Source organism: Siphateles boraxobius, unplaced genomic scaffold, assembly GCF_051911475.1.
Source record: "Siphateles boraxobius isolate OS27281-9 unplaced genomic scaffold, OSU_SipBor_1 12, whole genome shotgun sequence".
NCBI lineage: Eukaryota > Metazoa > Chordata > Actinopteri > Cypriniformes > Leuciscidae > Siphateles > Siphateles boraxobius.
Window position 1 is genome coordinate 20,882,508 of NW_027508722.1, and position 13,015 is coordinate 20,895,522.

General features: G+C 39.0%; 1 protein-coding gene across 1 annotated transcript in view; it reads left to right on the forward strand.

Annotated features, from left to right (window-relative positions):
• Positions 1-8,753: 8,753 nt before the first annotated feature.
• The window catches only part of kcnn3 (potassium intermediate/small conductance calcium-activated channel, subfamily N, member 3), a 92,512-nt gene continuing 88,250 nt past the window's right edge, over positions 8,754-13,015 (forward strand). Inside the window, exons 1-2 of the mRNA XM_077210853.1 lie at positions 8,754-9,246; positions 9,850-10,920. Of these exons, the coding sequence (XP_077066968.1) occupies positions 9,895-10,920 (1,026 nt within the window). The 5' untranslated portion in view covers positions 8,754-9,246; positions 9,850-9,894. The remainder of the gene's footprint in view (positions 9,247-9,849; positions 10,921-13,015) is intronic.

Genomic DNA, 13,015 nt, shown 5'->3' on the forward strand with positions numbered 1-13,015 from the left:
ATCTACTTTACCTCTAATCAAGGAGAAATAGTTCAAACTAATATGCCTAATTATATTTCAGTGTATACATGTGTGTATATATATATATATAGATATAATGTGCATATACCCTGAAATATTATTAAATAATTATATTTCAGTATAAAACACAAATATTCCTGCTATCTACTGAACTAAGAATCTTGAAAACAAGGCCAGAAAAATTAGTAGGTGAAAAAAGTGCTCCATGACAACTTGTTAGGAGTGACAGGTGGGGAATATGCGAATGATTTACATGTATTAAATAACTAATAACAGAACCGTGAATACAAATATTTTTTATTGGAACGCAAATGAGACATCCAACCCTCAAGATTGCAATGAAACAAAAAAATATTGTTCCTGTTCTAACAGTTTCAGAGTACTTAACTCTGTGAGGAAAATCCTTGATTTTTTTGGAATCATTGGTTTCTCTGGCTAGAGTATCCTCATATCTTATAGGGCCATATATACATTTAATTAGAAATAAGTATTTAGGGTGTGTTTATTTTCCTTGTACGCCTCTGTGGAATTGATTGGACAACTTATTAAGCATTTCATGTAAGTTAATTCAAAATATCTAGCAATTTTGTAATTAATATGAAATGACATTAAAAAGGTGACCGCCTTGGCCTAACAATTTAATAAAAGCAAAGACTTGTCCTAACACAGTTTCATCTTAGTTGATTCTTGCCTGAATATATGCCAGTGACGTTTATTTACAACAGCTAGCATAAATGTATAAATAAAGCGTAAATGTGACATTGAAAGAAATTCAAATATATAGTAGGCCTACAAACTCAAAACTTGTCACAACCTACCCGTTTACCTTTTAAACAACCGCTGGATGGCGACCTTTCCCTTTTTCGTGTAGTTCACAGGTGACAGGTTTGAGATCAAACCCCTGGACAGTAAAAGAGAACATTAATGTAAAATTATTCGTTTTCCCCTCACTAATTTCGCTGGAAAGTCTGCTGATTCTGTCTGAAAGCATTTTTATTGGAAGGGTAATGAGTAAAATACCATCAGCTGTGGTAGTGAAATGTATTGATAATTTCACACTTTATTAAAAAGAGCACAGCCTCTATTAACAACGCACTCTGACGGCTGACACGTCCACATCAAGCGTTCATACACAGTGTCTACGACGCCTGGCGACCTGGTTTTGTCGTGTCACGCTCTGTATAAACGGCGCTGTCACACTCCAACTAAAAAAAGGCATTATCTGTACTCCAGGCCCGCGCGAATATTTCGACGGATATGTCAAACAAGTGCACAGCGTGTATATGAAATATTAGTCTGGTCTATACGCCGTGTAATTGAGGTGATCGATGCCCGAGAGAAGAATGAATGAGAAGAGGGAATGAGGGAATACGTGAAGATTAAGTGTGGGTCGCAGGAAAGCCTCAGGTGAAAAGAACAGGGAAACGCGGAACTAAGCTGCTATTGGTTAATGAGTAGGCTATAGGAGTCACTGCTATTAGCATTGTGTGTTTATGTTGCTCTCAGTGCTCGTGGCATCCTATTATGTATCGCAACAGCTGACACTGTTTTGAGCCCTGAAACGAAACATTTAAGACTGCTCGCACATTGCAGGTCGTCACACACCCTCCCATGAAAAACACACACGGTCCTTTCAGTTCCACCAGCTGTGTCAGTAGAATCAAAGTTGTTCTGCAGGACTGCATAGGCTAGAATGACAAATGCACTAATGTAATGTGCATGGTGTGTGTGTGTGTGTGTGTGTGAGAGAGAGAGAGAGAGAGAGAGAGAGAGAGAGAGAGAGAGAGAGAGAGAGAGAGAGAGAGAGAGAGAGAGAGAGAGAGATATCAACATCTGAGGGCTTTCCCTTCTAACTTCCACCTACACACCAACTGTCACAGCACAAGTGTTAGTACTGTATTTAGAAATCTGTGCATATCTGTGGCTTACATAATGAGGTTATAATGTGCTGCTATATGCACTGCATGCCAAATATATGGAGTTTCTTTCATAAATTAATCCATTTTATATTGAACCACTAACCTTCCCTCAAAGGACATCATTTGGGTGTCACAGAAACATAGGCTACTGAAAGATTTGATGGTTAGGTTACACATCATAACATAACATTAGTCAGTGCATTAGGTATATATTGGGCAATATTTAAAGCATTACTCTTTGTTAATTGTAATGTAGCCTATAAATATACCCTACTATTATCATGTCCACATTAATGTTAATTATAAACTTGTTACACTTGGATAGTTCAATCAAAATGCATTGCCATTGTTAGTGGCATGCTCTAAAGCTGCATTTTTGTAAAAAAAAAAAAAAAAAAAAAAAAATATCAGCTATAATTATAAAATATAAAAAGTGGTATACAAGTAGCGTATTGTTAATTGTTGATACTTAATGAATTAACTGTTGTTAATGAATTTAATCTTATAATTAATTTTTACTCATTTTGTGACACTGTAGGTGAGTGGAGGTTGATGAACATTTAATAGAGGTTGAAAAGGTTAGAGCAAAAGGCAGTGGCCGAAAAAGAGGAGCACTGAAATGGAGAGAGTGGGGAATGGAAAAGGTGAGAGTAGAGGGTAGGGATGATGGACTGGTATTTAGGTAGTAATCTGTTTATAGTAGGCGAACCCTGACCGCATCACCTTTAGTTTAGGGAATTTTCCAGGGGCTGCAGGTGGTATGTCTGTAATGAGAAAGCTTTCAAAGTGTCCAGCGCTCACATAGATGGCAGGGAGAGAACAGAGTAAATGTCCTCATACGCCAGACAACAGCCGGCAGTGTTCATGGCAAGGGTTAAGGTGGAGTCCCTTATTATAGAATTAAAATGTGATTTTCATTGCTGTTATTACTTTTGGTGAGTGGTTGAAAATCCTGATATTTTCTGCCTAACAAGATTTATTGACTATGTTAACTCATTTATTCCAGTGGCAGTACATCTTAGAATACATTTAATCAGAACGTCTGTAATATTTAATTAGAGGGAAGAATAACAGTTGGCTCATATTTGCAATAGATGCTAATTTGAGAAACAAAGTGCAGTCATACAGCTGCCATACATCTGATTTTTTTTTTTAAATCATATGCAGGGTGGCAAAGGTTACAAAAATGATTTGTTATAGATCTGATTTTAAATATTTGGGGATGAGTAATTCATTAATAACACTAGTCTACAATTCTTTAGAAGTCGTCTGCTTCAGAGATAAAATGTTCTATTTATTATGTATTTTGATGTGCTGAAATCAAATACGATCATTAAACAACTGATTGGCAACTGCTTCCAAAATATTTAAGTTTTTACATTTTACATCTATTTTGTAGATAGTATTTGAAAACTACAGGTATGTGTGTTGGACGGAGCAAGGTTGGATTTAAAATCTGAAGGGCTGTGGTCCAGTTTTGCACTCCTTCTGTATGATTTCTAGAGCTGATATTAGGAAATTTGTTCAGTAGAACTTCAGTAGTAGTTTTATTATGAAGGCATCATCCATGATTTTTTTAGGAATAACATGATGCAATTCATAGCGTGTATGACGCAATACCAGCTTCAGATTGCATTAATCATTGTTTTACCTAAAAAGCAAGTATATCCAAAGCCAGTCATAGATTCATTCATAGATCCAGTCAAAGAGGTATTTTAGTAATTTCTGAATTAAAATGAGATCCCTTCTCTTTATAACTCACTTTTCCTCTGCCATTGCCAAGTCAAGGGTCAACCCAATAGCATATCTTGAAAACTAGAGCCAATCAACAGTTTTAAGCATCGTTTTTGTTCTCAGTGACCCAGAATAAGTAAAGTTTGACTACATTTATTTCAGAAGTATTTTGGCTGTAGACCAGTGTAAACACTAATTAGATATGAATTGTTAGAAATTCAATGGAATTGAATTCAGAATTCAGATTAATGTTCAGTGGATAGCAGCAGTTATTAGGCAGATTGTTACATCTCTAGCATTTCAAAACAAAACATAAAACTAAAAGAAGAAAAAAATCTTGCGGCAGTCATACATCAAAGATAAATTGTATCTTCACACTCGTGAATTAAAGACAAGTGCTGCGTCAGAATATGCCTACTTTTATATAAGGACAAAAAAAGTATGTGAAAAGTATTCATAAAACAGTAGGGGAAAAATACCCATATGACCCACTACTATTCTGAAGTGCGCATTCAATGGACACTTTACTATCCCATGAGGCCACGGGAGAGGATTTGTGAATGGAGTTGAAGCAAGACGCCATATGACATGACAATGACAACATGGCAGATGTAGTACATACGAATTTCTTTCATACTATATAGAACATATTTTTTAACAGGTGTGAACTGTGAAGTAAGTTCAATCAAATGTAGTACTACTATACAGTATGCGATTTCGGACGCAGAAAGGCGATTGATGCAAAACAAAAATTTCAACACACACACACACACACACAATACAAAACAAACAACAACAAAAAAACTAATATTGCAGCAGTCATGCATTAAAGAGGATTTGTATTTTCACTCGTATTAGCAAAAGACTAGGGATCCAGCATCATTTGTTGCAAAATAAACTTTCAACAAAAACAAAAACAAAACTCAAAATTTAAAAAACTAAATTAAAAACAAAACAAACCTTTCATAAAATTTGGCAGCAGTCAAAAATCAAAGAGGAATTGTATTTTCAGTCTTATAATAAGGCTATGACAAGAATCTAACATAATTTGTTGCAAAACAAAACGTTTGATAAAAAAAGCAAAACAAAACCTATTGTGTCAATATTTTGACAAAAGAATCTAGCTTTTGCTCTTATTGGGGCAACAAAAGCGATACTGGCTAAGATGCCAATGATCACCAATCATTCAGTGAGTGCATCACAAATTGAGAGCATCTTTATATTGCCAGACTTTGATCGAATTCTCCAGCATCACAGAGCCACGGATTCTACTCTTTTGTTACTCTGTCCATTCAAAATTGTCTTCCAAAACATTTAAGACATGTCTCATCAGCCAAGTTGTAACAGTAGGAGAACATTTAGCGAACCCTAGAACATTATGGCCGGACGGGATGGTGTAGCTATGTGCTGATGTAGCACTGAGCCTGAGCGTGTGGGCAGTAAGGAAGTCCATTAGCAAACATGAAGAATACTGCTCTCTGAGTGTGTTTGTTTCAAGAGCGAAGACGTCACCACGATTGTGTTGCATTTGTCTGTGTGGATTATTTAGACTCTGCGCCTGCTGTTTTTGAAGCCTGCTATTTTTTTATTTATTTTTTTGCCAGGTGTATTTTTAGACCAACATGTGCATGTTTTCTCCGTGTCTTTCCATTAAAGGGTATAGTTATTTCTTTGGGAAAGGGATATGCGGTGTGTGTGTGTGTGTGTGTTCATACTCGTACGGGATCTAAAGCAAAGCATTTGACGTAGCACCAGACTGTTACTGTGGCACCCCTCTCTCTTTCTGTTTACTTGTCTCTGTTTGTCCATCTGTCTCTCCTTCTCTTTCTCCCTCTGCCCCCCATCACTCACACCCTACTGCCTGTCATTTCTTCTTTTCTTCTTCCATTCTCTTATTATTCCTTGTTTCTCTCCCTGCTCCGTCCTGCTCCCACTCTCACCCCTTTTATCTCGCTCTCATTGCGCTCGCAAATTTCTCTGCCTCTGTCAGTGGGAACCCTTTTTGTTCATTACCATCAAACGATGTGGAAGCATGTGACTGCAGCCGAGGGAAGAGTCGAATGGCTGGCAGGAGGAAAGATTATGGGCCGTGACTCAATTTGATGGATCGTTTCATGAGTTTAGCATGTCCACTGAATCATTGGGGTCACCAACGACTCCCACTGACTTCGAGAACATGGTGTGTTTTGAACGGACCGGAGGATGAGGCATAGCTCAAGTGTAGTATTGCTGAGTTCACATTAGCAAATAAGGTGGGTTTGTTTTCACCCTGCTGCCCACCGAATGATGCTGTTCTGCTATTGATTAGCATCCGTGTGTGTGTGTGAGTGTGTTTCGATCCAGGTGGAGATGATGGGAATTTTACGGCCTGTTTAGATGCATGAACGCGGCCTCGTGGATCAAACACGCTGTGCCTACACGTCTATTAGCGAGTAGTGCAATTTAAAATAAAACAAGATCAAGGTGAGATGGAGAGCTCCTCCTCCTGTCGATGCAGACTGTAAGGCATTTGGACAGAAGGGTTTCATCCAACAGGGGGGAAAAGAGAAGACAACTGTCTGTGTACTCTGGTGTTGGCATGGTAACCACTCTGCCTGAGCTCATTCTGTTGTTTGGTCATATATATATTTATATATAAATTTATCAGACCAGTGTTTTCCCAGCATTTATCATTTTCTCTCGAACTTTAACACTGTAATACACCACTTCATAGGTGTCCTTTAGGAATGAGCTGACCTTTTCTCTTCACAAAAGCAACAAAAGCACTTGTTTGGTGTCACTCTCCCCCTCTGCACATCCATAACCTTCCCTGTCGAAGAGACTGAAATCGGCATGGTGAATTTCTCCCTTTCTTTTTCTTTCTCATGTCCTCTGAGCTGTGATCTTAGCTCTCATGTCCATCATCTTCTCCGGTTAGAACTGGACAGCTGTGTCGCATTTTGTCACTGTCCTCGCACGGTCACCTTTGACCTTTCTAGTGGGCCGCTAGCTTTCAGTTCCCTTTCAGATGTGGCTGGTTTATTTTTTTCCACTTATTTCTTAGAGGGGCGGTCACACTACACTTTTCATTGCAATGACTTCCATTCATACGCATGCAAATCAAATGCGTGAGACCGCAAATGCAAAATGCGAAAAAAAAGTTTAGCATTTTGATGTGTTCCAATGTTCAAGTTTGGTAAACTCTTAGCTATACGAAGTCGCATCACGTGAAGACGTGTGACCAGTAGAAGATCGATAACTCACTCACGGCACGACCTCTTGGCTGTATAGAACAATATTTGTGCAGTAAAGTTGAGTAGATTGTATTGTTTTTTTACATTTTGAGTGTATGACTATTTGTTATATGTTGAATCCATGTTTATAAAAAAGACATCATCAAGTGACATCATATCACAACCGTTGCTGTGTCCAAAGAAATTTTGCATGCTCAAAATCTGTGACTGGGGCTTTAGTCTATTAAAGTCTTTTAATATCTCCTGGATTGAACGCTGGGGAATTGAGCCTGTGTCATGCACCTTAGATTATGTGATACCGAACACATGTATGGGAATAGTGTGACCTTACATCATCACCATGACTACCGCGCGGGATGAGGAGGACAGCGCTTGCTGCCGATGATGCCACTGGGTCGACATATGGATTGTGCTGTAATAGTCACTAAATCTGGGGAAATCGCCTTTCCAGGTGACTTGAGTATTTAATTTATCCGTGCCTGTCAAGTAAAATATTCTCTGTCCACGTTGATGGAGCGCCATCCTGCTATATCCGGTTTAGGGAGCCTGAAATGTTGGATTTTACGTGGTAATTACCGGAGCCAGAACATAATGACATGATGGAGAGGACAGTGTTGCCGTGAGATAGCAAAGTGATGAGCCACTTTCACCTGGAAACCCATTTAAAGTGCTTTTTTTTCTCTTCATGTTATCCCTTTTTTTTAGATCTACATGCATTAGCAAGAGTCAGCGTCCTGTGCGGTGGTGGACGTATGCGCTGAATAGGCAGCTATGGTTTTTGATCATTATAAAAAGCGGATGTCAACATTGGCAATGTGGTCACTAAAAGGTTTGCCTGACAGTATATCTTAAAGGGATAGTTCTCCCAAAAATTAAAGTTCAAGAAGGAAGATATTTTTAAGAATGTTGGTAACAAAACAGTTTTGGTTACCATTGAGTGTGGAGACAAAAAAAAAACACTGTGGCATTTCTCAAAATATCTTATTTTGTTTTCCACAGAATGAGTCAAAGTTTGGAATGACATGAGGGTGAATAAATGATTAAACAAATTTTTAACGAATATAAGTTGTCATTTTAAGGGATGTCTGTTAGACCGGCATCGGCTGCCGTGTATTTCCCGGTGACAGGTGTTGTTTCCGGAGACAAAGGGGCAGTTAGGTCTACTTTTATGGGAAATAGGCTAGGTGCTGTGTCCTTTGACACCTGTTGGTGGGACTTCGACCTGTTTTGGCAGCTGCGTGTTCATACCCCTATGCTGATGAGGCGTTGACATGTCATGATTCGGTGACCTTGAGCAAGAGTGCAGATTACACTGCAAAGATGGCAATCCACTGAAATTGAAATCTTACGTTTAATTCTTGCCTTAAATTTTTTAACTGAAAAGTTCATGGCACTTTTTTTGACAACTTGAATTTAATCACTGATGAAGATATCAATGAATCGTTCTTTTTCTCTCAAAATAAAAACATAAAATAGAGAAGAAAGTGTCATAATTTTATTTATTTGTTTGTTTGTTTGTTTAAAAGGTCACGCTTATTTAATCATTAATTATTTAATAATATGTTATAATAATTATTAATGTTATGATTAACAACAACTATTATAATATTGATATATTTTTTTAATTTATTTAATCTTTATTTATTTCGATCGCTTGTTGTTAGGTTGTATTGAAAAATCTTTGTGCTATGAAGGCAGAAAGAGGAGTGGAGGAGGCAGGTGGTTTTTCTAAATTAAATGTTCTTCCAGTGTTTCCAGAGCTTATTTGCTTGGTTCAGCGATGTGTGTCCAATGAGAGTAGAAGAGAGGAGGGACTTGGGCGGAGAGACGGAGCCCAAAAGAAGTTGAGAGGGAGAGGGAGAGAGGGAGAGGGAGTATGAGAGACGTGCTGTCAGAGTGAGATCTGGAGGACATGCATCCATTTCTACACAATATCAGACTCTCGCTACTTTTACCTTTACTCATATCCAGATTCTACTTTAAAGCGCTTTTCTTCACAGGAGGCTAATAATGCTAATTAACGCAACGGGTGGATACATTTCCTGAAATATTAAACAGCGCTCTAAATCCTTTCGTGCTATTTATTTTCTGCTTTTATTTCTATCATTGTTCAGGTGTTGAACGCAACAGCTTTCGTCCGTAGGAGTCTCGTTTAAATAAATACCGTTTTATACTACTTTCATTAAAAACCTTCAATTTGGAATCACAGCTTGACAACGAGCCGAAGAAGAAATTATGGCATGATTGTGACAACATGAAAAAGAAAAAGTGTGGAGGAATATTGTTGCACTGCTTTTGAAATCACCATATGAAGGTGGAGATAGACTGACAGGAGAGAGGTAAGTGACAGAGAGAAAGATGTCTGATGGAATCAAAATCTTAGTTGTAAATATTCATACATGATTATAAATGTAGCCTACTAAATGATCAATATTATGCTCTCTAGCATGTATTTATTTTAGATGCAATACAAATACCAAATAGTGCAGTGCAGTGATGGTAATATGATGAGTCTTGCATTTGTCACAGGTCAGTCCAGAGGCCACAATTTGACTATTGCATAAGTTTCTTAAAAATAGAGAGAATCTTGCATGCATTTATGTGACAGATATTGCTGGAAGGAGCTAGAGGAGAGGAGGGGGTGTCAGAGAGAGAGAGAAAGGGAGGAAGAGAGAAAGCTCAGAGCGATTAGTAGAAATGGATGGGTTCATAGGTTCATCAGTTTTCTCTTTTTTCACTCACAACGATCTTCCACGCAAACTCCTCCTTCACATTGTAAGCAACTCGGTGTCACCCAACACTTTCAATCCATCCTTCATTTATTAATATGAGGGGAGTCCCCCATTTAATCCAGCCTTCTTTTGATCCTGCTAATTTAATTCGGTTATAAATAACGTTCTTCACTCTCACTCTTCCTTTCTCTCCCTCCAACTAAACTCCAGAGTTGAGGAGCAGAGCACAAACAAACCTGCTGGAGCCTGGTTGCCATGGATCCCCCTCCCTCTCTGAGTCTGGTCCTTCTCAGCGGGAGCGAAGACGAAGAGCAACGTCTCCCCCTCCCTATCGGTGGTATTTCCCATGCTTCCCTTTCTGGCAACTACCCTGGGACCAACCACTCAAATCATACGGGGGGCAACAGCAGCCTGGAGCGTCTCAATGGCACCCCTTCGCCCACCACGCCAAACCTTCCCCCGGCGTCGCTGCCCAAATTACCCCTGTCCATGACGCCCCAGCTGTCCACGCCAATCCCAAATGCGCTCCACCCCACTAGCACGCCGCTCTCCTCCTGCTTGGGTAGCCAACACAGCCTGAGTGGGGAGACGTCGCCTGTCTACAATGCGCTGTTCTACTCCTCACATTCACCTTCCACTGAGCGAGAACGGGAGCGGGAGAGGGAGCGAGAGAGGGGATGTAAGCACAGGCAGGCCAGTCCCCTGGTGCACAGGCGGGACAGTAACCCCTTTACAGAGATCGCCATGAGTTCATGCAAGTACAGCGGTGGCGTGATGAAGCCGCTCAGCCGCCTCAGTGCCTCCCGTCGGAACCTCATCGAGTCCGACAGCGGAAGCGACACCAAAGAGGGCGGGGCGACCGCGGGCCAGGTGACCGCGGCCTCCTCTCAGCACAGTCAACCCCAATCCCAGAACCCCCCAGAGATCATCATCTCCTCGAAAGAGGATCCACCTTATGGACACGCTTATGAAGTAGAGGCCTCGGCCAATCAAATGTCCATCTACCACCAGAACCACGCCCTCTCTGAGAGCAGGGGCATGCTAGGTGGTGCGGCGGGGGGCGGGACTAATGGAAGGAGGGGCGGTGCCGTGGGAGGGCCAGGGAGGACTGCTTCCAAAGCCTCTAAACGTAAGAATCAGAACATTGGCTACAAACTAGGCCACAGGAGGGCACTGTTCGAAAAGAGGAAGAGACTTAGTGACTATGCGCTCATATTCGGCATGTTTGGCATTGTTGTCATGGTGATTGAGACCGAGCTGTCCTGGGGTGTCTACAATAAGGTGAGGACTTTGTGTACCGGGGACTTGGGTGAATGGTCGGGCACGAGGACACTTCCTGCTGGTCCTGCTCTGTCTGTGTGAATAAGAATGAAAGTGCACATGCTTCCCATGTTCCCAAAATATCGGTGGTAAAACTTGGATGCAGCCATACATATAGTAGTGCAGACTATTAAATCAAGAAGTATACAAGTTGCATAATGAGATTAAACCAACAAGAACAGATGTTTGACCACACAAAAATCACTCAAAGGAATAGTTCACACAAAAACGAAATTCTGTCATAATTTATTCACCCTCGTTTTTGTCCATCCATTGAAAGTCCAAGCAACCAAAACTTGAAGCATCAAAAAGTACAAAATGAGATCAGAAAAATAATTTCCATGAATCCAGCAGGTTAATCCAAGTCTTCTGATGAGACGTGAGTTTATATGATACAAATTTTAATTTAGACTTTTATATAAACATTGATCAATGCTTATGCATTGAGCACATCAAATATGGTAAAAAAAAAAAAAAACGGCAGCCCAACAGTGCTTGCTTGACATGTGAGAACAAAAAAACTCATTTCAGTATAGGTATCCATGCGATTGGGAATTTCACGTGATGGCGAAACATTTAACAATGCAGATTTTGCATCGGCTTCATCGGGACCAACAGAAAGCTGCTTTTGGTTTGACTTCTGTGTAAATGGTGCTTCATACATTTCTACACTTTTGTCAATGGACCTTTTCTTCCTCAAAAAATTTAACCGAAATGTGACCGCACCGTGCCATAGTTTCTGTTTAGTGTTGTTGTTGTTTTTTAACTTAAATAAACTAAGCACATTTTTAAACTGACTTTCAAAGCCAATGATCAGTTGCATTTTCGTTTTATAAAAAATAGCAGCTTAGACCTTTTTAACTGCTTGTGTGTTCCACTGGAAAAAGTCACAGGTTTTGAGCAACGTGAGGGTGGATTAGAGGATGACAGAATTTAGTTTAAAGCAAGTGAACTATGAAAAGTGTGACTCATTTGGAGTGACTATATTTAGTGCATATTTATGTGCAATGTGAATGCGTGATTTTTTTGCAACAAACACCAACAATAATCCTGCGACATAATCATCAGAGATATAAATAAATGTTTTTCGGTAGTTGCATTCAAAGCCCTCTCAGTTTGAATGGGCACGAAGTGTGTGATCGCAGAAAACCATCACAGGAGCTTCTGTTATTCAGAGGGTGCAAGGCCCATATCATGATTCACAAGCTAGGCTGAAAATCAACTCTCAAAACAAACATCCATGGAGAATTGGTATGGCATTTGTCACCTTTTTGGAACAGAGGACAGTAATGATGCACCTGTGAATCTGGCGTGAGCATGAATGTTTTAAATAGTTGTCTATCTTAGTGAACATACACATTGCAGTAGACATTCAAGGTTCGTAATGTTGACAGGATCAAATGTCTGTAGGCTCAGAAAGAATTTTGGACAGCTGAGATTTCTAAAATGGAGTAGAGATCAGTAATATTTGTATGATTAAGAAATGCTTAGAAACTTTATTTAAAGGAATGTTCTGGATCCAAAACAAGTTCCTAGAAGAACATTTTTAATCATCCCTTACAAACATACAGTGGCCAGTGCTGGGTAGATTAGTAATAACAAATTGTAGTCGGTTACTGATTCAAAATTACATGACAAAAATTGTAGTTAGTATCATAATCCATACAAATTTCAGGTAATATAATCTGACTACTTTTTGATTAGGCCTGACTTTAGATTACTTTTGACCTAAATCATTTTATCACATTGATTTAAATGGGATAATCTTGTATCATATAGATATAAAAAATACAAAAGAAAGAAAATATATTCCATTCTTTGTTATCAACAACATTAAGTGCATTACATATCAGGCACGGGGTTTGTGAGTTTAATTAAAAGCTATTGATTAATTAAATCATTAACTTTTGTAATTAAAATAAATCAAAATAATACACTAATATATATATATATATATATATATATATATATATATATATTTATTATTATTATTATTATTATTATTATTATTATTAAAAATATTTGAATAATATAAATATTTTATTTGTTTACCTGC